The sequence below is a fragment of the Photinus pyralis genome, unplaced genomic scaffold, assembly GCF_008802855.1.
Source record: "Photinus pyralis isolate 1611_PpyrPB1 unplaced genomic scaffold, Ppyr1.3 Ppyr1.4_LG1, whole genome shotgun sequence".
Taxonomy (NCBI): domain Eukaryota; kingdom Metazoa; phylum Arthropoda; class Insecta; order Coleoptera; family Lampyridae; genus Photinus; species Photinus pyralis.
The window spans coordinates 52,657,933-52,684,728 of record NW_022170249.1 but is presented as its reverse complement, the minus strand read 5'-3'; the positions used below and the strand labels follow the sequence as shown (position 1 = coordinate 52,684,728).

The 26,796-nt window shown below is 36.1% G+C and overlaps 2 protein-coding genes and 1 long non-coding RNA gene across 3 annotated transcripts; 2 read left to right on the top strand and 1 right to left on the bottom strand.

The window, feature by feature from the left end:
- The first annotated feature begins 3,778 nt into the window (after window positions 1-3,778).
- LOC116162509 (splicing factor U2af large subunit B-like) lies at window positions 3,779-26,714 on the top strand. Its single transcript, XM_031476142.1, has 4 exons — window positions 3,779-5,135; window positions 5,197-5,275; window positions 26,311-26,455; window positions 26,601-26,714. The coding sequence occupies exons 1-4, from the start codon at window positions 5,120-5,122 to the stop codon at window positions 26,712-26,714; spliced, it is 354 nt and encodes a 117-aa protein (XP_031332002.1). The 5' UTR covers window positions 3,779-5,119.
- Window positions 21,228-22,070, top strand: LOC116159924. Its single transcript, XR_004143093.1, has 3 exons — window positions 21,228-21,364; window positions 21,414-21,546; window positions 21,600-22,070. It is a non-coding gene; the product is annotated as an uncharacterized LOC116159924 (long non-coding RNA).
- On the bottom strand, window positions 22,014-23,404 carry LOC116159923. Its single transcript, XM_031473022.1, has 3 exons — window positions 23,135-23,404; window positions 22,934-23,081; window positions 22,014-22,877 (listed from the first exon to the last, which is right to left on the bottom strand). The coding sequence occupies exons 1-3, from the start codon at window positions 23,161-23,163 to the stop codon at window positions 22,095-22,097; spliced, it is 960 nt and encodes a 319-aa protein (XP_031328882.1). The 5' UTR covers window positions 23,164-23,404; the 3' UTR covers window positions 22,014-22,094.
- Window positions 26,715-26,796: the final 82 nt, after the last annotated feature.

The window sequence follows — 26,796 nt, the reverse complement described above, 5'->3', positions numbered from 1 at the left end:
TGATCGTGATAGTATGTGCCGTTTTCGAGATACGACAAGGGGGTGACTATTACAACCCCCTGGACGGCAGTGCACCTGGGTATTTTTGTTGATTATTTATTCTCGAACCGTCATTAGGCATCCACGAAAATTTGATCGTGATAGTATGTGCCGTTTTGGATATAAATGATGAGAGGGTGGCTTGTTCAACCCTTATTGACTCGTATTTATTTCGTATCTATTTAACGGGATCGAAAAACCGAAGCGAAGCTTCTGTTTTTCGATCCTTAAATAAGGAACTCAACCGTTTACTCGATTTTCATTTTTAGTTTAATTAAAAATGATTCGATTTTGATGAAAATTTTATCAGACCTTTTTGAGACGATTTCGGATCGATTCTGAGAATTTCGCTACTGGGAAATTCTCCTGAGCGGCTGGGGAGTATCGTCGTCGAGGTGCGGGGGGGCGGAAAAAATGCGTCGTATCTATACGGTTGGGGTTAGGACGTCGTGGCGCCGGCGCAGGGGGGTAGGGGTAGTTGGGGCAACTTTCGGTGGGGTTAAGAAAATTCCCCCAGCACCCGTCGGGGTAGCTGCCATAAGAAGTGAAAAAATTGAAAATTTTAGAAAAAAAATTCGTAACTCGAAAACGGCACCGTAACTTTTTTTCGCGCTTTCTGAGACGTCGGGCGACGTGGAGGAGCGTCTTTGTGCCGGGGTGCGATTCAATTCTATAGCCCCGTTCGGGAACCGCGCGACCCGGAGTGCCGGTCGCGATGACGACGTTTTTCGCATTTTCCAACTTTGACGCCTTCTACCGGCCGAACGGTTAGAGTTAGAGCAAAACGTACAATTGCGCGATTGTAGATCTCGACGAGATCTACGAGACGAGGGGTCGCGGGTCGCCCTACCACCCCCCGGAGGGGGGTGAGAGGTGAAAAACCGGAGATTTTGAATAGCGCGTTACGGCGAAGAGATACGGGGTCGAAATCGGTTTCGATACCTGCGGGCAAGTTTTCTCTTTCTTTTTCCGTTTACCGCGAGGAGGTAACTCGGACGACGGCGCCGTGGTAAATTTTCTCCCGAAGGTCTGCAAAAGTCACGTGACCGCTTCGTTTTGTTTTTCGCCCACATTAAGCGCCGAAGATTGCCAAACGCGCTGTACTATCTTTTTAATTAATTGCGAGCTTAATTTTGGACGGAGAATTTCGATCAAGGTCTCAAAAATTCGAGAAAACTACGAGGAACGTGTTAAAATCGGTTTCGGGACGGTGCGTGATCGATTTGTGTTCGAAATTAAGTGATAAAGTTTACGTGTCGGTTAACTGTCAAACGGATTCCGGCGTGTTTTAAAAGTGCTCTTAAACCGAAATTAACGTATTATGTTATCAAAAATCTCTAAACCTTCCCCATATAGAAGTTGGATCCATCGTTCCTCGAAATGGGGGTTGAAATATATTATGTTATCAAAAATCTCTAAACCTTCCCCATATACGAGCCCTAACAACTAAATGTTGGGACAAGCATTTCATTTCGTTTAATGGCTAAGAAAAAATTATGTTTACACACCTATTCATCCGGTTTTTGGCAGTATATAAAAATGTATCTGTGTTACTGCCATAAATGCGAATAAATGAAATAGTTCCACAATTTGTTAGCATTTTGGACGATATTATTTCATTTCTGTACATAAACTTCTGACAACTAAATGTTGGGACGATGTTCCACACTTATAAGTAGTAGCTAGTTAATTTCACTAAGTGGGCTTTGGGACCAATGATAATATTTGTCATTTGTCAACTACATATTCCATAGCTTTATTTTGATAATAGTTTGTCATAAAAATGGTCCGCGGTGCAGCGACAAGTTCGCACCTACGTTCACTCATTGTAAAGCAGTATTGCCAAGGTAATACCGTTCGTGAGGTTGCCGAAGCTTTAAATATTGCAAAATCAACGGTCTTTAACGTGATAAAACACTATAGAGAAAACGGATATATTTGTGTTAAGGGTAAAAGTTCAGGTCGCCCTAAGCTAGTGTCAGCAAGAAATCAACGATCTCTTATAAAATTGTGCAAAAAAGGACGAAGAAATACGTTACGAGACATTACGGCACAGTGGAACGAAGAGTCAGGATTAAAACTCTCGCGAGAATGTTGCAGACAATGGATACACAAATCTGGACTAAAATTTTATAAGGTATGTCATAATAATTCAACAAACTTTTCTTTGAGAATATTGTTTTATCACACAAAGGCTAAGGAAAAACCACTTCTTACCACAAAACAGAAGACAGATATCAATGGGCGAAATCTAAGCTATCATGGACTGTAGACGACTGGTCAAAAATTATATTTAGCGATGAATCAAAATTCGATGTATGTGTGGGGGATTTTCGAAAACGGGTAATCAGATCCAAAAATGAAGCTTTTCACCCAGATTGCATTAAACGTACCGTGAAATTCCCAAAAGGGGTTATGATATGGGGATGTATGTCGGCGAAAGGTTTGGGATACTTTGAGGTTATCGACGGTACTGTAAACGCAGAGAAATACCAAAACATATTAAAGAATAGGCTTCTTCCGAGTATCGAGAAGCTGTATGGCGAGGAAGATTTTGTTTTCCAGCAAGACGGAGCCTCTTGTCATACAGCCAAATCAACTCAAAAATGGCTCTCTGAGAATGGGATCACAGTTTTGTCATGGCCTTCTAGTAGTCCAGACCTAAATACTATTGAAACCCTTTGGCATAAGATGAAGCAGCAGTTACGAAACAATCCTCAAAGAACAGTTCCAGATTTAAAGTTAAAACTGGCAGATATGTGGACTAAATTTACACCTGAGTTTTGTAAAACATTAGCAGCAACTATGCCTGCCAGAATAGCAGCGGTTGTAAAGGCGAAAGGAGATGTAACACCGTATTGAACTAAACATCCTTGGTTTTGTCCCAACATATAGTTGTCAACAATTGTTCATGACCTTTGTCATTTTTTTTATTATAACTACTTGTATATTGTATTACCTTTCTTGTTGCATGTAATACATAGTTCAATATTAAAACTTTCATTTTTTTGTTTAATAATTTTAATAAGCGTTGCCGCTCCAATTAAATATTTCTAAACGAAACATTAAATGGCTTGTCCCAACAATTAGTTGTTAGGGCTCGTACTATATGGGGAAGGTTTAGAGATTTTTGATAACATAATATATTTCAACCCCCATTTCGAGGAACGATGGATCCAACTCGAAATTAACGTATTAAAATGATCGGTAAGTGTTCAGAAGTGACTATTATAAACTATAAAAGTGCTTCGAATAAGTGTGGAGTAAATAATGTGCGTTTAAATAATTTGCTAATTTACGTAGGCGTAGTTATATTGGTTTAAAAGAATTGTAGACGTAAGTCGATGTGGCACACCTGTTGGAGTTTGAATTGGAAGATCGCACGTTCGAATCCGAGCGCGCGCGCTTTTTTTTTCTTTTATGTCACAAATTTTTTGTATTAATTATAATTATTATGTTACAATGGGAAAGTTGCTGCTGAAGACTTAATGTATAAGTGGCCGCTTGCATTTTGGAAATATTTTAAAATTTGAAGCTGTTAGAGAGGTTTTTAGGTTAAAGTTTTCGTAGACGCGAAGTTTTTCGGTTATAATTTTTTAAAGAGACTTGCCAGACGAGTACGTTCAATGGGGAATATTTAGCTCGAATTATTAGCTATCGTATGCACCGCTCCCCGTCCGAATCGATTGAAAAATAAATGTCCTGGAAATTTAAAAAAAAACGTTATATGGCGTGTTTGCCAAGTTTCTTTTATAATTTTTAAACGGTAATTCGTAGGTATGTACTTACAATGGGAAAAAGTTAACATATTTAGTTCTCTATTGGAGACGCCCGATCGGAAGGCGATAGGGATCGGAACTAACCCCTTGACGATGGGTTTTTTCGATATACGATAATGGGGAAATCGCAATTATTATATTTGCTATACCTGCGGACGATATTTTTTTGAAAATTTGTACATACGATCGGTACGTTGCGGCGAAGAAGATACGCGAAAATGAAGGAAATCTCGCGAGGGGTATTCCTCCCCCGCGAAACACCCGTTTTGTGATTTCACGCTCCGGAAGTTAAACGGTAAGCGTTTCGAGGATGCCGTCGTGACTTAGGAGGGATAGCAAGAATGAGTGGTAAGGGTTGTAAAAAATTAAGAAAAAACACTTATTCGAACCTGGAGGCGAAGTTACTCGACGTTGATACTTCCGAAAGTCGTAACCGATAGGGGTGCGCGAATTTCGAATTTTTTCGTCGGTACGGCGCGACCTTCCCGCAGGGGTATGAGTAGATAAGACTCAAAGTGCACTAGGCATATCGTTTTTGGGTAAAATTGCGAGTTTTAAAAACTGAGGATAAAGGAGGGAAGAAATTTTTCGAGAAAAAATTGCACTTTTTAGGGGTTTAAACGAATTTTCCCCTGGAAAAAATTGGGAGCATTTCGGGAGGGACTAGATCACAATAAAACGGACGTTTGTCCAATAATTTTATTGAAAATGTAGAGATTTTGTGCAAGTTTTTTGACATTTTCAAATTCGAAGAGGTTCTGAATTCTTGAATAGAATAGGTTTACCGTTTACCTATCTTTACCTATATAAAACACTAATTACCTGATGTCTATAATTGCATTTAAAATTTTCTCGTCACAAGTGGGCCTTAGATAATGAAAAAAAATATTAAGATGTGCTTCCTTATCGACGTGAATACGTGTCAAAAAAAATTGAAGAGATAATTTAGCGGTAAAGAACACGTGCTCTTGTAACTGTGCACAATCATTAGATATTGTATTTCTTCACAAAAGCCGCCGCCGCCGCTTCGGCAGCATTTGAGATAATGTTGAGATAAACACCTGCAGATACTACAAGTATTTAAAGGGTGAAATGTTATTTTTTCGAGTTAGTTCAAGTGCAGGTTTCAAACCATAAAGATCGTAAGTATAACACTTTACCGATTTGCATTTTTATATTTCAAAATTAGTTTTTCTGAATTTGTTGTAATTAATAAAGTAGGTATGTCATTTAATCAATGGTAAACCTGGTCTCCTAGGTATTATGTTAACGTATTTTTTTTGTATTTTTCAGAACATACAATGTCTGTCGTGTCAGGTAATACATAATTGTAATTGTAAAAAATAAAATAGCTAATACTTTTGTATATTTCTTTTAGAAAATGAAATTAGAGTTATCGAGGAGGTGGTTGCGGAGGTCCATCGGGACGCCGAAAGCGTCGACCCGAAGACAGATGGGTAAGTTAACGACAGAATCAAATTTATATTACATAAGCATTTCTATTTATACAAGTGTTTCTTACAATTTTTCTTTCTGTAGAACTCAGAACCATAATAAGAGTAGATGGGGACGTGGAAGGGATCGGGGACGTGGACGGGATCGGGAACGTGGACGGGATCGGGGACGTGGACGGGATCGGCGACGTGGACGGGATCGGGGACGTGGACGGGATCGGGGACGAGGGCCACGACGACATCGTGGTCGAGAAGAAGCAAAGGTAAGATTTAAAAAAAAATATTTTAAATTCACTAACACGTCAGCAAAAGCTGGTAGTTACAAGATTGATTGATTGCTTCTGTAAAATGTAAATTCAAAAATTTCAGAAATTTACAAAAAAAAAGTAATTTATTTATTTATTTTTTTTAGAAGACCATCAGCCCACCACCACCGGCTCCGCCGACATCGGCGCAGCAAGATGCCCCCTCACAAGGGGGCAATACATTTATATTTAATGTTTATTATCATTTTAAATAAACATACTTAAATTATATAACGTGTTTAGATTTTATCCCGATCTGTCTCGTACAGGCCACATAAATTGAACCATCAAATCTAAAAAAATTATTACTACCATATCCTAGTCCTTATTTCATTTACATTTAAATTTAAAACGTGTTACAAAAAAAATTCAATTCTGAACATCGAAGTGGCTTTCTTTATTTGAATGACAGGAATTCGTACTATGTCTAGGCACCTATCGCACCCGATCTTTTGGTTTGTAATGAATTCCTGACTCGACCTGTCACTGGTCCTGAATAAATGGCTCCGTTCTTAAACATTTGTAACCAACCAAGATGTATGGTGTACCTGTAGGTCACCTGTGACAGGTAAAATTGACAGGTGTACTTGTAGGTGTGTAGCTATACCTTATAAGACTGTGCTTTTGAACGAAATACAGTCGCTCACAAGACATATATCTCCTCAGATATACCTGTAACATTGAACGTTATAGTAGCTATACACAGTAAGAAATGAAAAGTCAAACTGACAAAAAAAAATTGCTCCCACAGGTCCACTCTTATTTATTGTTAATTGAACAACAATCGAAGTGGCAATTTGTTGCTCCAATGGAAATAACTAAGATGCCTCTACAAGACTTTACAATCGCAAGTTTATTTTATTTAAGTAGTTGTTTTGACACTTAATTTTTTTGTTAAAAGCATAGTGATAGATTTAAATTACCACTAAAGAAACACAACACTGAATAAATGTATTGATAATTTTTCAATATAATTATGTTATATCATATAACTTTTATGGCCAAAGTGACTTTTCTTTTGCTGCTAGTTGGCACTTTACTTTTTGCGATTCAGATCATTTAACTTGTATCCTACCCTTTCTGTTTAAGCCAATTGTAAATTTTGTAAAAGCCGCATTGGCAATAAGTTTTTGTAGCTTTTGTAATGTTATAATGTCAATTTGACTTTATATTGTTCTTGTTTTATATTAATCATAATGTTAAACTTACATCAAGTTGTGCCAAAATGACAATATCCTGCTGTCACTATGGCTTATTACATTAGGCAATTTGACTGCAATTTTTTGTAAAATAACGCAGAAGGCCCAATCTCCTAACCCCTCTTCCCCTCCTATACCCTTTGTTATATGCGCATTTTATATTATATTATTTAGTTTGTATATGTTAACATAATGTAAAGGTTATTAAAACATATGTATTGAGTATTAAAATTTTATTACTAAACAGATCGACAATACCAATACAAAATTTTAATTCATATGTTTATAATGATAATGCAAATACAAAATTTTGAAATGTTTTTATATAATAATACAATATTTTGGTACAATTAGGCAGAGATTTGAGTCATATGGGTTGTGTAATTCATATGAGATTACATGGGTAAGTTTATTTAATTCTACAATATTAATTGTGTCATCAGTGTTACTAGTTGATTCAGTTATTACGTATGCATTGTACATTTCGTTTAGTTCAATAGTCAACCAATCATTGCATACGAAATAGCAAACATTATTTTTGATGCAAATTGTAATTCGAGATTCGAGAAAATATAGGGTAATCTAGATTATTTGTAAGTAATGAACATACTATCTTGGTAAAGATTTCCAAAAATACTAACTGAAGATGTAATAGTAATTGCGTTTAACTGTCCAGAAGTTGTATGAAAAAATTTACACAATGAAGTAGAATATATCTGATCAGTAAGCCTTATCACGCTTTGTTTCCCATAAGTGGGGACGGTGGATAAATTTATACTTTTCCAAAGATTGCCAAATGTGTTCCTGATGGCGAAATGCAAGCGTTTTACATACAGACTTATAGTTTTTTAAACTTTGGATTAAACGTTTGAAATAACCGTGTTTAGCCTCAAAGCGCATAGAGTTTAAACCAACCAACGGCCCCATATTCAAAATGACGTGTGAGTAGTGTGTCATCATGTGGTGCTTTGGAATAAGCTTAGAATTATACTCACGTTGGTATAGTTCATGGTGACATTGAATGAGCGATTTTAATTCTAAAACCATACTTAACTTATTAATGGGACAAAATACTATATCACGTATGCGCAAAAGTAATGTGATGACTTGATACTTTCCTTTATGTTTTGGTGAAATTTTATGTATAACATCTGATAAAAGGAGAGGCAAAAACTTTAGCAAACAATATGTTTGTGCAGCACGTTCTCCAATGGCATTGCCCATTTTATCAAGACAAATAGGACTAGGTTTATTGCTTCGATTAGTTAGTCCAAAATTAAATGATGATATTCTGTTATTAATATGTTCGAGCGTAATTAATTTTTCTGATAAGAGAAATTTTAGGAAACACTTAACTTCTAACTGTACGACCCCTTCTAGTAAATCGTGCATAATATCGACCGAAGGATGGTCACAAAATTTAAACTCATTTAAATCGTTTAACACACTTCTAAATTTAATACCAAACACATTTGAGTCTGCATTTAATTGTATTACATCCGCACAGTGCTGCTCATACATAATGTTAGTTCGTAATAGATTGTCTTCTTGCACAGCCAGTTGTTGAGCCTTATTTCGGTCTACTATACAAATACGACAATAATAATTTGCGGAAAATGACTCTACAAGTCCTAACAGTTGATTCCCTCCCAAATTATCATGACTAAGTCCAACAACTGTTCCTTTGTAATATTCCCGAGTATCTTCATGTAGTACTCCTCGCGTTTCTAATGTTTTAATATCATGAACAATCGGTTCGAGTATAGCATTAATTCCAAATTTTTTCATGTCATTACTATAAAACAGAGCAACAAGATGAATATTTTCCAGCGTTGAATTAAAATAAGGAGGCAAGTTTTTAACTATCATATAAATGGCATCAATTTTGTGGCCCCCTGTTTTTGATCCTAAGGGATTTACGGTTTCAAATTCGTCGTAAAATAATTGCAATTGTAATGCTTTCTGGTTACGGCAAAAAAAATTGCTTTTTCTTATAGCGCTACAATCATAAATATTAGTTAATATACTTGCATTTGATTGTGGTATTTCAAAGTTATCTATAATGTTTCTGAAAGAATGATTGGCAAGCAAAAATTTTAAAGTATTCATAATTGGTACATATGAAAAAGTGCTAGAAACCGGTACTTGTTCATATATTTTATTATTTTTATTCCACACTTGGTCATATCTAATCCCCAAAAATATTTCAATCGGTTGTACAATATTAGCTTTAAAGTACTCTTCTCTTTTATATTTACTATTAAGATCAGTAAAAGCGTCTTTAATTTGATCAGCCACATTGTTTATATCGATATTGGCTAAAATACCTCTCAAAAAATCTTCATTTGCATCAATAATAAATTGAACTGTAGAATCAGGTAAACTCAGAGAATAAAGTTTTGAGACATACGAACATGTATAATCCTTTAGCGATTGAGCAAGCTGGTTTGCTATTAAACAATCTCTGGAGCTAAATTCACATGGCAATGAAATATTTGTATTATTGACTGTAGGACATGAAGGTTCACCAAAATCACCCAATACATTCTCATCTTTACATATAGTATTTTCAAATGCGCATTTTGATATGTGTTTTCTATAACCACTAAAAGTTTCATATGTTTTAACACAACCATCTCTAAAACACTTAAGTTACAGTGATTCTCCTTCGTACAGAGCATGTTTTTTTTTAAGTGTCGCATAATGTTACTAACTGTATTTTCTTTGGTATTGCATATATAACAACGAAACATGATTAATTCAAATACAACGAAAAACAAAAATGGTATTTAAATAAAAGTATAAGAACGAAAATGTGAATTCTTATTTAATCGTGCAAATCTGAAGTTACTAAATGGTCCATTTTAGATCTTAGCTCACGCATTCGAGCAGAAATCTCTACATCCATATCGTAAAAAGCAAACGCTATATAGCGATAAAAATGCTCTATAGCCCTTTCGAATTCTAAATTAAAAACATAATGAGTTTTGAAACAAAAATCTAAAGTGGTTAAGATTTCATTTTTAGGTGATGGAATTATGTTTGTATCAAATACTACGTAATAATTACTTATCGACGTTATTGATGATCCGGTGGCAAGGATGAATGGTTGCGAAGTTGACCTATCTTTTAAAATATCCTGTAATGGTACTTGCGCATCTTGAAACCTGATAAGTTTTCACACTGCGTTCACCGACCTCTGCTTTTTGACAATTTTGGTTCCGGCAGATGGCAACAAGTGTATTAAAATGAATAGTGACCTCGTCGTAGCATTCCAACCTATAACACAGAACTTTACCATAAGTATTTTTAAATTTTTAACATACCTTCATTGTCGTCACCAGCATTCACAAGAGACGGTTCAGGGTTGGTAACAGTTTTGGTATACAATTGTTTAATAATAGGCACGTATCTTCGATAGGTATCAATAAATTTTTTCTCCCCATACATTAATGAAAATTCAAATTCAATCTGTAAAAACGTACGCAATTATTATAGAATCTTACAACAAAAAATGAGAACTTACCAAACCCTTAGTATCAAGAAATCTTGGAAATTGGATGATATTAACTCGTCTATTCCTATTCCTATATTCAAAAGTTTCTTTAGTTATATTAAAGATTTCGGTGGTTTGCTCTTTCGAAGCAAATTTTAGAAAATTAATTTTTTCTAAAATTTCATCTTCAGGTAATTCATTTTCCTTAGACTGTTTGTTGACAGGATTTTTTTGAGGATGCCTTTCTCTAAATATACTTCTTAGGCGGTTTGTGATAAATCCTTTTTTAGTAATAGGGTCATAAAATTGCTCCTAAAATAAATTACGCATCGGTTCAATACAATATTGAGTGCTTAGTAATATAATACATGTGTTCACGCTAATAGGTACCACTAAATATTTTAGTTAGATGGACTTGTATTGAAAGAATACTTAAAAAAATTTCATATGCGCATGCGCAATAAAACTTATTTTTTTTAAAACAATTTCTAATTTTAATAACAATTAGAAAACAAAATATTTTTAAGTAATCGTATTTCAACAAACTAGAACTTTTATCAATTATGTAATAAAAAATTTCTTTAAATCTCTGAAAAAAGGAGTTTTTATTAAAACGGAGATTAAAACACAATGCACGTCTTGTAAAGATAAAAAAAATGTCGTTTACCTGAAAATATGTATTGAAGTACTCTCTTTCAACCAGCAAAAATCCCATTAAATTTAACGACACCTCTTATCATGAACACAGTGTATAGCTAAGAGAAAAAGTTATGTTTTATTTTGGTGGTTTTAGACATTTGAAGTTAGGTACTTAATTTCTATAATTTGACCAATAAAAATTCAACATAGTTGTTAGTTCGCTTCACACCTACTTAATTAGTGCAATGAAAAGCCGTAAACCAGTAACACATAAAAAATGTTCAGTATAATGTCAACTACAATCATTCCAAAAGTTTAATTCAAAATTATATTTTTGTAATTTTTACCGGTCTGTATTCTATAAATCCTCAATATCTAACTTGTACTAATTTAGCTTTTCGTGTGTTAGTAAATGAACTAAAAGGCAGCTATACATAGTAGACCATGTTACCGCGTTATACCTATTTATACTATAAATATTGGACGTGTTTGTTTATTGCTTCTGTCTGCTTGAGCAATTTACAGGTTAACCACTTGCATAACCGTTTAAAAACGATCAATTGGCTTCTTTTTTACGTACCAAATACGTGCCCAAGATAACGAAGACCACTGCAGCGATAAATAATTAAAATGGTCCGAAAACGAAACGTTTTTCAAAAATTCGGTTACAAAGATTCCTGTACTGGTTCTTCTTATCTTGAGCATGTAGTATAATGACCTGAGTTATTAAACAAACGCTCCCAAAGTCTTTAAATTGAACTCTGAAAAATTTTCGTCATCTATAGATTTAGTCTCTGGCGAGGTCTCGGGTTTTTAGTATTTCGTAAATTAGTTTGCAAAATCTTGACGTTTCATTTTGTCAAGTTTCAGGTTATAAGATTTGAATAAATATGTGTTAAGTTATAACAGTAAAGAACAGAAAACGATGACGAAACCTTCAGATTTCAGATTAAAGCCATCAAATATAAACAAAGATTTGAATAAAAAAGAAAAATTACTTACAAAGCCGTGTGGCCCATATTTATCCTTCAATTTTGGAAATAGTGTTATAATATGTTTCGCGTATTCTATTTTGGTTTCTGTACTGTACCAGAGCTTAGGGTGGGTGAGTAAAACCACAATGCCAAAAAACCCAAAACTGATTTTATTGCCGGCCGTGAACAAGAAAACTAAAATAACATTGCATAAACAAAAAAATCTCTCTACAAACCTAACAGCCCCTTACCTAAAACCAGGCAGCGCGTTACCAAAATTAAAAATTTTGTCCCAGCCGCAACCCACAGGATTTAAGTAGTCTTAACCGCGACGCAACAACAAATCAAAATGAGCTCTCTCATAACCAAACCAAACACGCATGTCACCTGAACATCAAACCTTATCAACATTAGTCCACGGGCGTAATTTTAAAGCTTACAAGTGGCGTTCATTCTCAAACGAATAACTAAAATAACTATTAATTCTAACGTGCAAATTAATATCCTGTACAACAATGCCCCCCCCAGGTTAAAAACATCATCATGGTGGCTTTTAACCTTTCCATGCAGGAATATACGGCTTTAAATGGGTCACATGAAACATGCCCCTTTCCACGTCACTATCACAATGAACTAATACATATGTTAAAGGGCCCACAGATTTTTTTATCCTGAAAGGACCTTCAAACAAAAGCATAAACTTTTTTGTTTCGGCTTTAATCGCGGAAGAAGTAGGATTACTCCTTAACAAAACTAGGTCTCCCGGATTAAATGTTGGAAACGGTCTGTTGGAACAACGCGCATTACGCCGAGCGGCCGCACTAACTAACGTCTCCCTAGCTAGTATTAATTTTTTTTCGTCGGCCATGTCGTCAACATCCGCTTCATGCTGGTGAGGGCCTCTCCTATTTTTTGGTAACAAATCCGTAGATTTAATGCCAAGTTGTAATTCATTTGGGGTAAATCCCGTTGATTCATGAACCACCGTATTTAAGAATAACGCAAAATTTTGCAACTCATAGGCCCAACGGGTGTGCTGCTCATGGCAATACGTTCGGCATAACCGTCCCAACTCACGCATAACGCGCTCACAAGGGTTACTTTGTGGACGCCGTATTGACGAACGAACTAGTTGAATGCCCAAAGAGTGCAATTTTTCCTCCCACAATTTTGACGTAAATTGAGTACCGTGGTCGGTTAGTAAACGAACGGGCTGTCCGTGTTTGACGAAAAGATCGTTCGTAAGCCTATGCAGAATACTACGTGTGGTCGCTTTTTTTAGAGCATATAAAGTTACATACTTAGTGAATACGTCAAGCACCACACATACAAACGAAACCCCGGCGCGACTAGACGGAAGAGGGCCATAGATATCAAGGGCGACCAGGTCGTTTTTACCCTTCGGAATAATGGCTTGTAAAGGCGGATGAGGCATGGGACAACATTTTGCTTTTTGACAAATATCGCACGTTTTCACCCACTTTTTTACATCTTTGTGCATGTTGCTCCACCAGACTTCAGCCTGCAATGCCTTCCACGTTTTATATGACCCAAAGTGTCCCAACGTCAAATGAAACGCTTCAATCAGGCCCACCCGACATTCCTTGGGTATACATAACTTGCACCTCCCATTTTCTTGACGTATATATAATACCTGGTCCGATAAAATAAACCGTCGCCCCAATGATTCGTCCAACGGCAGACGTCGAATAATATTTCCTAATTTTTCATCATTCAACTGATGTATTTGGATACCTTTAAGCTGCTGCTGTACATTTCGCGGTAATTTTAGCAAAAATAATATACGAAAAATTTTGTCGGATGGAGTAGGTGGTCGACTCGCGGCATACCGAGAAAGCGCATCTGCTATCGTATTTTGCGGCCCAGCAATATGTTTCATTTCGAAATCGTATTCCTGAAGAACTAACGCGTACCTGGCAATGCGAGCTGAGAGCAACCGACACGTTTTTAAATACACAACAGCACTGTTGTCCGTATAAAGAATGAACGGTCGGCCTAAAAGGTAAATCCGGAATTTCCCAAAAGCCCACACCACCGCCAACGCTTCCCTCTCATTAATACTGTAACGGCGTTCCCGATCTAGCAGTGCACGACTGGCCCAAGCTACCACCTTCCGCTCCCCATCTACTACCTGGTACAATTGCGCCCCTAAACCTACATCGCTGGCGTCGGTGTTCAAACAGTAGGGTAAATCTTCTCTCGGGTGCCAGAGTAATGTATATTCCGCTAAAGTAGACTTAAGGTTCTGAAAAGCCTTTTTTTCTATTTCTCCCCATCGCCAAGGCGATTGTTTCCTTAGTAATACAGTTAATGGGGCGGCTATTTCGGAATAATGCGCGCAAAATGCTCGGTCAAAATTCGCTAAGCCTAAGAATTTTTGTAACTCTTTGACGTTTTTGGGGGTGGTATAATCCTTTATGGCCTGAATACGCATAGGATCTGGTCGAACCCCCCGAGCATCAAGCACATATCCTACAAAAGGCATACTCTCCCTAAAAAACTTACATTTTCGTAACCTAAGAGTGAATCCGGCTTGGTGTAAACGCGAAAAAACTAGCTCAAGGTGTTCCAAATGTTTCTCAAAAGTCTCCGACAAGATCAAAATGTCATCGATATATATTTTTAAAAACTGTTCATAATCATGACCAAATATCTGGGACAAACACCTTGTAAAGGTGCTGACGCTTGACGATAATCCAAACGGCAAAACACAGAAACAGTAGGACCGACCATTAAACTTAAAACCCGTATATTTTTGCGATTCATTCGCTAACGGTATTTGCCAATACCCATGTGTAAAATCGATTGACGACATAAATTGTACCTTTGGAATGGAATGCAAAATTTCTTCAATGGGGGTAGGTGTTTCGTACTCCTTTTCCATTATGGAATTTAAATATCGCGCATCCAGGCAAATCCGGACAGTATTGTCCTTCTTAACCGTTGCCATTATGGGGGATATGTACGGGGTAGCCTGGCGTTTAATTACTCCCCATTCTTCCATTTTATTTAATTGACTTTGGACTGCCGCTCGGTGCATAACTGGAACGGGATATTGCTTTTTATGAAATTCTGCCATACCCTTAAGCCTAATGACATGTTCGTATTCTTTCGCCCGCCCGGGTATCTCCGAAAACAGATCTTTATATTTCTTTAATATGGTGCGTAAATGCCCCTTTTTATTATCGGGAATGGAGGCTACTTTGATTACCTCCTCCACCTCCGTGTCAAAATTTAGAGACCCCAAAAGGACGGTATTGATTAAATTTGATGTTTTCCGTAGAGCACACGCTAACTCGCTTGATTCCGAATACCCCAACTCCCCTTTTCTATTAATTTCAGAAACGGTGATCAATTCCTTATTTATAGTATATTCCAGTCTACCCTCGGCTAATGAAACAGTTATCGAGTACGCTCTTAATAAATCGTTACCAATGATAACTGGATGAATTAAATCCGGAATAAATAAAAATTCGTGAACTATATTACCGCTGCCTAGATAAAACGAAAAAAGCGATTGTTGTTGTACCTTACAATGTTTGTTTTTAAAAGCTCCGGCAACTCGAACACCAGTACAGGCAAATGTCGGAATTTGCCCATGAACATCGCTTAATTGAGCCCATACATTTTCATTATAAGCACAGACCTCACTACCCGTGTCGATCAACGCAGGGAAATTAAATTGATACAAATTAACGGATATAAAAAGTAACCCTTTTTTAATGGGTTCCGTAAGTTGCTCGGTTTCTTCCAGCAAGTCGTCACGCGGATTATTGATATTGCAATTGGCCCCGTTCTCTTTAATTTGCACATGGGGGCTTAGTTCATGTGCAAACGATCGAAGTTTTCCGACTCTTCCTCTGTAACCTCGGTGGTTTCGTGAGTATCCTCGAAATCTAATACAGCTAACGACCCCTTTTTCTTCGCGTTAAACCCCCTACCAGAATCTTTTTGAAAATGATTATTACGGTTACCAACACCCGTACCATCCGCCGTATTTTGCGTAACCCTTTCTCCATTAACACTTCTAAAAGTACTAAACCGATCCCTAAAACCACAAGAATCTCTATAGTAATAATCTGCCTGCCTCAGCCGGTCCATAGCCTCTGCAATATGCGTAGTTCCAACTAGTACCGCAGAAATATTCGGAGGATAATGCCTCGCTATTGTTTTAATTAATAATGGATCTGAATATGGGGGTTCTAAATATTTGGCAAGTGTCATATAATACATAAAATGGTCGACAAAATTGCGTCTACCTTCGGGATACCTAGCTGATTGCAATTTCAATCTAATTTCTAATTGTTTTGTTTCTGACCAATATTGCTCTTTAAACCCTTGTTTGAAGGTCTCGAAATCGGTGAAAGAATTTAAATATGCGCGACTCCACAACATGGCTGAGCCTTTAAACTGGTTGGCTAACAGGAACCGTAAACACTCAAAAGAAATTTTTTCAAACCTGTAAAAATATTCAATTTGGGTAATGAACTCCATCGGATGTGAATTTTCGGATCCATCAAATGATGGAAGTTTTTTTACTAAATCTAATGAGCCCGTGGACTTTACATTTTGTTCAATTACTTGTCTGGACTTATCATTTCCCTGAATAACATTCATTTTCGCTAAAGCTGATACAATTTGTGTAACTAAATCGACCATATCAGTTTGGGTATTACCACAAGAAGTGTTAATAAAATTATCATGTTTAACCTTCGTACCGCTGTTTTCCCTATTCTGATTGGTGATCACCTGTGATGGTAGATCCGGATTCCCAGTATCATTTGGATCTTGCCGCTTTTCATCATATTTGAGATCTTGAATATGGTAAGATGACCTGGACCGCATTTCTGGTGTCAAGTCTTGCAACATCTGATTTTCCAAAGCTTCGCATGAAATTGCTCCCGGCCAAATTCTTGTGTCTGCGACTTCCCCCTTTGACTTGAAAAACTTAGCTTGCATACCTGTAGGTGTTGTAAACAAATCAGGCAACCGGAACTCTTCATGTTTTTCCCAAATAGAGATATCGGTTCCGTGTTGACCTTGTGGGTTTTGCGATACCTCGTTTTGGGACGAATTAAACAAAGATCGCCTACCTTCATTGATTGTTCCGTCTGATAAATGACCTTGTTTGTAATATACCTTTGGTATTGCTCCCAGATGCTTTTCGTTCGCTTTCGGTATATTTGCTACTTTACTCTTGCTTCGTAACGAGTAGCCCCCTGCCACTTCTTCCTCTGTCTCCATATTCGCCTGGTTTTTGTTCGACGGCGTTCTAGATAACGGCATTGTGCCCTAGTTGGGAGCCAAGATGTACCAGAGCTTAGGGTGGGTGAGTAAAACCACAATGCCAAAAAACCCAAAACTGATTTTATTGCCGGCCGTGAACAAGAAAACTAAAATAACATTGCATAAACAAAAAAATCTCTCTACAAACCTAACAGCCCCTTACCTAAAACCAGGCAGCGCGTTACCAAAATTAAAAATTTTGTCCCAGCCGCAACCCACAGGATTTAAGTAGTCTTAACCGCGACGCAACAACAAATCAAAATGAGCTCTCTCATAACCAAACCAAACACGCATGTCACCTGAACATCAAACCTTATCAACATTAGTCCACGGGCGTAATTTTAAAGCTTACAAGTGGCGTTCATTCTCAAACGAATAACTAAAATAACTATTAATTCTAACGTGCAAATTAATATCCTGTACAGTACAGGGCAAAATATTGGGTGGCAGAAATTGAAGGATGTGGTCAACAACGATATTAACTAATCGTTTTCTGTGTGGATCATCTAATATTTGCTCCCGTTTGTAGTAATTTATTATTTCTCGGCCACCAGGGTGCGAAGAAATAAACAATTTGAGTTCCTTTTGGAAAAAAATAAGTATATCAGAAAACCTTTTGTATTGTGAAATAAGTGAAAAAAAATTTATGAAACAATCTATTTTTCCTTCAAAAACTTTTAAAGTTTGAAGAAAAAATAACTTATTAATGGCTTTGGTGCAACAATCCTTCTTATAGCAGATGTTACTAAATATTGTTAAATTATTACTAAAGGTACCTAATATTATTTATTTTATTAATATTACACTTCCACAAAGTATTTGTTGATCTCATCAATTATCATTTAAGATATGTATTTTGTTAATATCTTGTGGAAGTTCATTAGTGTGTTTTTACGAATAAAATGATAGTCTTCTACTTTTTCGACAAATACTTTTTATTTGCCTACCGATTCGAACACCGATCAGCAAATAGTTTTTATAGTAAAAGATTATATTTAATCACTAAACGAAAAATAATATTAGGCACATAACTATTTAAAATTATTTTTGATATGCATTTACCTCAAGAGCAACTCGATGGTACGGAATTGCTGCTGTTTTTGCTCTTTTTGTGCGAGGTGTCCCAACGTCGTCGTCGTCGTCGTCAAAGCTATTTATAGATGAAAGGGTTGATCTGCTCGAAGCCGATGATCCAGGCTCAACTGAAAATGTATGGCTGCTACTGCTGCTACATGTATCAGATTTTTCAAGACAGATATTGTCCGTATCAAGAGGAAGGCCGAGAACGTAATCTAAAAATTTAAAAATGGACTTGGTGAAGTTACCTGTATTAACTACTAATATGTTTTATACCTGCAGTTGGTTCTATTGTCTGTATCTTAATTATGACACCAATTGGAGATATGCTTAAATAGGTGGCCATAAAATTATTCCCTATCACCGCTCCATCAACGTCTGTAAGATCAAACTCTTTCCCAATTACTTCCGGAAAGGTATTACACGCTAAAAAATATATGTATATTAGAAACTATTGACTAGCAACATCTTTTGAGACATCAAAATACAATACAGGGAATTGACATCAAGAGTATTAAATACTGGACATTACATACCAAACATATGTTTACCATTTCGAGTTGTGGGTGGTGCTCTAGTTTATTTAACCAGTTCTGCTATAGATGTTACAATTATTGATACAACTGTTATCTGAGTTAAAAATTTTAGCACGCATAAAAATACATATTGAATGTATTGATATACCAACCTATTAATTTTAGGGTGTCGTGCTGTATATCGGTTAAAGTGACCCATTCCATTCGATTTTTATATTTAAAACGTACGAAGTATTGCTCAGAAGGTGCTGAAGAAGAATTTTCATTCTACAAGAGAATCTTTATTAAACGAGACGAGAAACCAGATAATTAATAATGAAAAATACGTTTCCAAATTAAAGACTTTTTGGTATGGCAAAAAAAATTAATACCAAAAAGATATTTTTGAATTCGTTGAATTGTAAGGGCGGCATATTTGGAGGAAAACACAAAAATTAAAATGCGTTCAATACCTATTGTAAAAGCGATGTTGAAGTCTTTTAATATAGCAATTAAGCAATAGTAAAAGTATGACAAATCAAAATTTTACGTTCAACTAGGTACCTAAGTATTTGTTATAATTTTGCTAACAATTACAATTAATTCCAACAAACGCCACAATAAATTAATTAGTATTAAATAAACTTACCATTATTAATTGTTGACACAGAACCGCACAGTACACACTCACGTGTCGAATTAGTAACGATAAATGCGCTCTTTTTAAGCAGAAGGAAGCTACACTTCTTTGGGTATTCATGCAATATCACCAAGTTTTGTGTTACAGGCTATTTTAGTTAGAGTGGCATCAAAAAATGCCAATTATGCTTTCGTAAATGCACTAATTTCCAAGCATGATATCTATAATAACATTCCCTTTTGTTAAAATGGCATTCATGATAGTGCCAATTTGCCTTTTAAATTTTGCAGCAATAGCGTAAACAAGATTTACTTTTAGTTTAAGTAGTTAATTTATCAATTTTAGAAAAAAGTTTTGCTACATGTATCTAAATGGGATAGTTCTTATTGTCAAATTATTATAGCAATACAGTCAAACCAACTTTTGATGAACGCACACATATGTACGTTGATTTTACATTTCATAGTGTCGATATGTCACACATTGGTGCAAATTAACAAACCATTAGTTTCAGTTTCAGCTTTATTGTAATCATATTATAACAAATACATGTTTTACGTAAATGTCAGTTTTCTGCACATAAAGTTGCACATGTCAATGCAAGTAAAACATCTATTGTTGGCAAAATAACAACATATTTACTTAGCACAAACAAACGTACTAGTAATGCATTTCAGACAAAAATTTAAAGGAGATATGGCTTTTAAAAAATTGGCACTTACAAAATAATGTAGAGGATGCCATTTTGACTATTCATTTCTTACTGTGTAGGTGTAACTATCAATTCTACTTGTCGCAGGCGATCTGTAAAATCTATCCGTTAAAACAACTCTCGGTTCACCGTTAATCTCAGTTCGTCAAAAATGTTTGAGAACGGAGTAATCTACGGTGGAGAATTGGCACGTCGACTCAGTAATTCATTGACATATCCACAAGTCGAAAGGTGGAGTGCGACAGGTGTTTAGACATACTGTTAACAGAACCACTTGCGAAATGTCAACTTTCACCGCAAGCGTCACATCACCTGCGACAGGTAGATGGGTTATTGGTTCATATGGAACTGTTTACACGAGGATACTTTTTCATTAGCCTGCCGCTGCACTAAGAATACGATGCCAAAAAGACATATCACTACGAAACAGCAGTTTAGAATGCTCAAAGTTTACAAAGTATATTTGACATGAATTCTAACGATATACTGTATCACGCTGGTACAGTATCCCCCTGTAAGAGTTTTCTAAGTGTTTAGTTTTAAATCGTACCGCATAACGAAATAATCAAGACAATAAGTAGTTTTGCGATCATTTCCAAACTTTGCTTTTCGTAAGTTCCAATTTACAATGTATTACCATGGGTACATTTTTATTTTATTATAATAATTATAGGTTAGGTATTAAATTTTTATAAAATTTGCCCTTAGGCTCGTTTGACACGTTACAATAATTTTAGTAAAATTTAATGAAAAATTATTATTTTAATGAAATTGTAACGCTGCATACACGACTCATAAAATTGTTACAATTTTTTGTACAAAATATAAAAATTTATAGGATCAGTTCTATATTTTATGAGAAATCTTACATTTTCTGCGCCAATAAATGCGCAGAACGTCAAGTTAATATAACAATAAAGTTAGGTTAGGGTATTATGCAGCTGTAGGACGAATATTTAAAATGGCATGGTCGCAGCGCGAAGTTTGTGTGCTAATAGAAGAATATAAGAAGCACCCCTGTTTGTACGCAGTCAAAAGTAAACAATATACCAATAAACATTTACGGCAGAAAGCACTGGAAGATGTTGAAGCTGCCCTGATATCAATAAAACCACATATAACAATAAATGAAATTAAAACAAAGTTCAATGGACTAAAAACAACATTTGCAGCAGAGCACAAAAAGCATTTACAAAGTTTTCGGTCTGGAGCAGGAAACGAAGATGACGTAAAGCTTGGTTTTAACACGAATTATTTTTTCATGTGTACGTTTTTAGATATACACGCCCAAATTGTGGTATTATGAAAAGTTAAAAGTTCCTTTTGGACCACATTGACACTCGTCGGTCGATTGACTCGTTCCAATTAACCGAAAGTGTGAGCCAAGGGGTAGAAGAAACCGAACGTAATGTAAGTGTATACCATACGATATGATTCCCGTCACTGTATTGAAACTTATTTAGGAAACGGTAGATGATTACATCTTACGTGAGGGTGAGGATGGTTCACTAGAGCTAGTTGCATTTAATGAGGAAACACAAAATGATATGGATTTGTCGCAGCCTCCAATAATTGTTGAAAGTGATGTTTCTGAAGACAGGAGTTCTGTTTACAAACATGTACAAAGGAGTAAACATTCACAAAAGAGGAAACTTGCTAGTTCCGACGCTGTTGTTGCTGAGGCATCAAATACATTAAAAAATATTAGTAACCTTATATCCAAGCAAAGTAATAACACAAAAACATCCAGTAGTGTTCATAATGAGAATGATATTGCTTTCTCACAGTTTATTGTGACAAAATTGAAACAAATATCTAATGATGATATTCGTTTAGAAGTTGAAGAAACAATCACTAGATGTTTATATGACGGAATAAGAAGGTGTAGCCATAAGTAAAACTTGGTTTTTTATTTTTTCCTGTAAATTGTTTTAATACAAAATAAATTACAATGGATTTCAATAATTACCTTTTATAACACATTCATTTTGCCATGGTACACTCCCTACGTTCGAGTTAAAAAAGTGTCTAAAGTTATCACGAACTTCACGTGCTTGTGTGGACGATCTGTTACCTGTTTGTCGTTCAATATTTTGTAATGTATCTTTATCGGAATCTTCTAAGTTAAGATAATACTTTTTATTGTTTGTTGCTAGATAATTGTGCAACAATACACAGGTTAGTGTAATTATTTCAACTTTTTCCGCATTTAAATTGATGGGTTGCAATAAAACTCTAAATCTATTGGCCAATATACCGAATGAGCTTTCAACCATTCTCCGTGCCCGAGAAACCCGGTAGTTATAAACACGATCTTCAAAAGATAATTTTTTATGAGAATAGGGTTTTATGAGATTAGTCAAACTAGGAAATGCATCATCTGCGATAATCACATAAGGTGTTAATACATCTTGACCTGGTAAATAAGTCGGTTGAGGAATATTTAAAGTTTCTGGACAGTCTTTTAATGCAATTCCCAACGAACTTTGATTAAATACTCCCCCATCACTAATTCTACCATTCACTCCAATGTTTACATATCGAAATATGTAATTAGCATCTACTAGTGCTAACAGTACAATGCTATTATTTCCCTTATAATTATAAAAATAACTTCCTTGAGAAATCGGTGCTCTAAATTGTATGTGTCTCCCATCTAAGGCTCCCAGGCAGTGCGGAAATTGCCACAACTCATCAAATTCTGCGGCAATCTTCTCCCAATCTTCTACGATTCTTGGCATCTAATCATGTAACAGAATATGAAAAGGGAAACTATGATAAATTTGGATGTGCTTACATTAATATACTTTTCAGTTAAAACTGTAATGATCGCATTACATACTGCAGGTACGAAGCGTGAAATTGTTGATTCGTGTATACGACAACCATACATTAGTGATCGGAATGTTTCCCCTGTCGCTAAGAATCTTAAAGTTACCTCTAATCTAAAAATAAAGTAACATCAAGACTATGACATACTGCAACACAATATATTTACTTGCTTTGTGCGGGGATACTGTCTCTCATAAACGTATTCGATTTGGAGATTAGTTTCGTTATCAACTTAAGAATTTCATCAAATTGTGTATCTTGTAAACGCAAAAAATTTCTGTAGAAATGGGGGTCCTCAAATTTCAATTCTCGATTAAGTAAACTTAAAACACCTTGATCTCGATTTCTTCTTTCTAACCAAGCTCTACTCCATAATTTACGATTGCATCTCCTACGTGTAGTTTTGTTTCTATTCAGTAATATAAGTAACACCGAAATACACGCGGCACTATAAATATATAGCATATCATACTATAAGAGTGTTTCTTTTTTAAATTTTTTCTCTAATTATAAGATATCTTATAATGTTAAGATAATAAGATAATCTTATAATTAGAGAAAAAATTTAAAAACGAAACACCGTTACGTCATTAGTAGTACCTATCATCAGTCTGTAAAAAAAATCAGCTTCATTCGTCCAACCGTAACCTAGTTATATCCGTAGAAAGTTCGTGAAAAACCGACTAAGAAATGTTTTTTTACGGAGTTACCAAATGTGCGCGATTTTTTTAAATATTTTTTTAAGAACTATTATCAACGTTTTCATTTGGTGTATAACTTATTTTCTCGAAAAACAACCTTTTAGAATTGGTACCGCAAGAAGTACCCGCAGCGCCTTAAGTCATATGACCTGAGGCGGCAGACGATCGATTTTAGCATACTCTGATAGGGCAAAATGGAACTCCATCGGTTAAAATTTTGATCATTCTCGTTCAGTGGATTTCGTGCTAGCTCCCTTACTATTATAGTGGTTTAAAAGAAGTGATAAAGAAAGTCCCGGTAGCTTAGCGGTAAGCAGTTAGGACTTGGAATTTGAAGATCACGCGTTCGAACCCGAGCGCGTGCCCGTTTGTTTTGTATTAATTATTTTTTTTATTTTGTATTAATTATAATTATAATGTTACAATGGGAAAGTTGTTGCTGAAGATTTAATTTATATGTAGGGAATTGCATTTTGGCCATACCTTGAAATTTGAAGCCGTTAGAAAGGTTTTTAGGTTAAAGTTTTCGTAGACGCGCAAGTTTTTCGGTTATAATTTTTTTAAGAGACTTGCCATACGGGTACGTTCAATGGGGAATATTTAGCTCGAATTATTAGCTATCGTACGCACCGCTCCCCGTCCGAAACGATCGAAAAATAAAGGTCCAGGAAATTTTTTTGTAAAAAAAAAAAAACCGTTAGGTCGCGTATTTACCAATTTTCTTTTATAATTTTTAAACGGTAATTCGTAGGTACGTACTTACAATGGGAAAAATTTAGCATAATTAGTTCTCTCTTTAAATTGACCTCTCCGAAGAAAATCGAAATCGTTTTAAGCCCGTGGCGAGGGGTTAAATTTTTTAAAAATTTCCCATAACAAAAACCAGAGAGTCACGTTGGAATTTAAATCCGCTCCTTAAATAAGAAACTCGGGCAACAACTCGATTTTCATTTTTAATTTAATTAAAATAGATTCGATTTTGATGCAAATTTTATGAGACCTTTTTGAGACGATTTCGAATCGATTCCGAGAATTTCGCTACTGGGAAATTCTCCTGAGCGGCTGGAGAGCATCGTCGTGGAGGTGCGCGGGCTCGGATAAAAATTCGCCTTGGCTATACGGTTTGAGTGAGGACGTCGAGGCGCCGGCTAAGGTAGGTAAGGATAGTTGGGGCAACTTTCGATGGGGTTAAGAAATTTCCCCCGGCACCCGTCGGGGTAGCTGCCATAAGAAGCGAAAAAGTCGAAAATTTTAGAAAAAAATTCGAAACTCGAAAACGTTACCGAAATTCCCCTTGCGGTTTTCCGGTGATCGAGGGGGACGGGGAGGAGCGTAATCGTGCCGCGGTAGCATCCCGGGGAAAAGTCGAATTTGGAAACGGCGCGACCCGGAGGGTCGCTCTCGAAAAGGTGGTTTTTCGCATTTTCCAACTTTGACGCTTTCCGCAGGCCGAGCCGTTAGAGTTAGAGCAAAACGTACAATTGCGCGATTGTAGATCTCGACGAGATCTACGAGACGAGGGGTCGCGGGTCGCCCTACCACCCCCCGGAGGGGGGTGAGTGGTGAAAAACGGGAGTTTTTGAATAGCGCGTTACGGCGAAGAGATACGGGGTCGGAATCGGCTTCGATACATGCGGGCAAGTTTTCTCTTTCTTTTTCCGTTTAGCTCGAGGAGGTAACTCGGACGACGGCGCCGTGGTAAATTTTCTCCCGAAGGTTTAAACAAATTTTCCCCTGTAAAAAATTGGAGCTTTTCGGGAGGGACTAGATCACAATAAAACGGACGTTTGTCCAATAATTTTATTGAAAATGTAGAGATTTTGTGCAAGTTTTTTGACATTTTCAAATTCGAAGAGGTTCTGAATTGTTGAATAGAATAGGTTTACCGTTTACCTATCTTTATCTATATAAAACACTAATTACCTACCTGATGTCTATAATTGCGTTTAAAATTTTCTCGTCACAAGCGGGCCTTAGATAAAGAAAAAAAATATTAAGATGTGCTTCCTTATCGACGTGAATACGTGTCAAAAAAAATTGAAGAGATAATTTAGCGGTAAAGAACACGTGCTCTTGTAACTGTGCACAATCATTAGATATTGTATTTCTTCACAAAAGCCGCCGCCGCTTCGGCAGCATTTGAGATAATGTTGAGATAAACACCTGCAGATACTACAAGTATTTAAAGGGTGAAATGTTATTTTTTCAAGTTAGTTCAAGTGCAAGTTTCAAACCATAAAGATCGTAAGTATAACACTTTACCGATTTGCATTTTTATATTTCAAAATTAGTTTTTCTGAATTTGTTGTAATTAATAAAGTAGGTATGTCATTTAATCAACGGTAAACCTGGTCTCCTAGGTATTATGTTAACGTATTTTTTTTGTATTTTTCAGAACATACAATGTCTGTCGTGTCAGGTAATACATAATTGTAATTGTAAAAAATAAAATAGCTAATACTTTTGTATATTTCTTTTAGAAAATGAAATTGGAGTAGTTAAGGAGGTGGTTGGCGAGGTCCATCGGGACGCCGAAAGCGTCGACCCGAAGACGGATGTGTAAGTTAACCACAGAATCAAATTTATATTACATAAGCATTTCTATTTATACACGTGTTTCTTACAATTTTTCTTTCTGTAGAACTCAGAACCATAAGAGTAGACGGGGACGTGGAAGATCCCGGGGACGTGGACGGAATCGGGATCGGAGACGTGGACGGAATGGGAGAAGTGGACGGGATCGGGGACGAGGGCCACGACGACATCGTGGTCGAGAAGAGGCAAAGGTAAGATTTAAAAAAAATAAATTTTAAAATCACTAACACGCCAGCAAAAGCTGGTAGTTACAAGATTGATTGATTGCTTCTGTAAAATGTAAATTCAAAAATTTCAGAGATACAAAAAAAAGTAATTTATTTTTATTTTTTTTAGAAGACCATCAGCCCACCGGCTCCGCCGACACCGGCTGGGACATCGGCGCAGCAAAATGCCCCCTCACAAGGGGGCAATACATTTGTATTTAATTTTTATTATAATTTAAAATAAACATACTTTAATTATATAACGTGTTTAGATTTTATCCCGATCTGTCTCGTACAGGCCACATAAATTGAACCATCAAATCGAA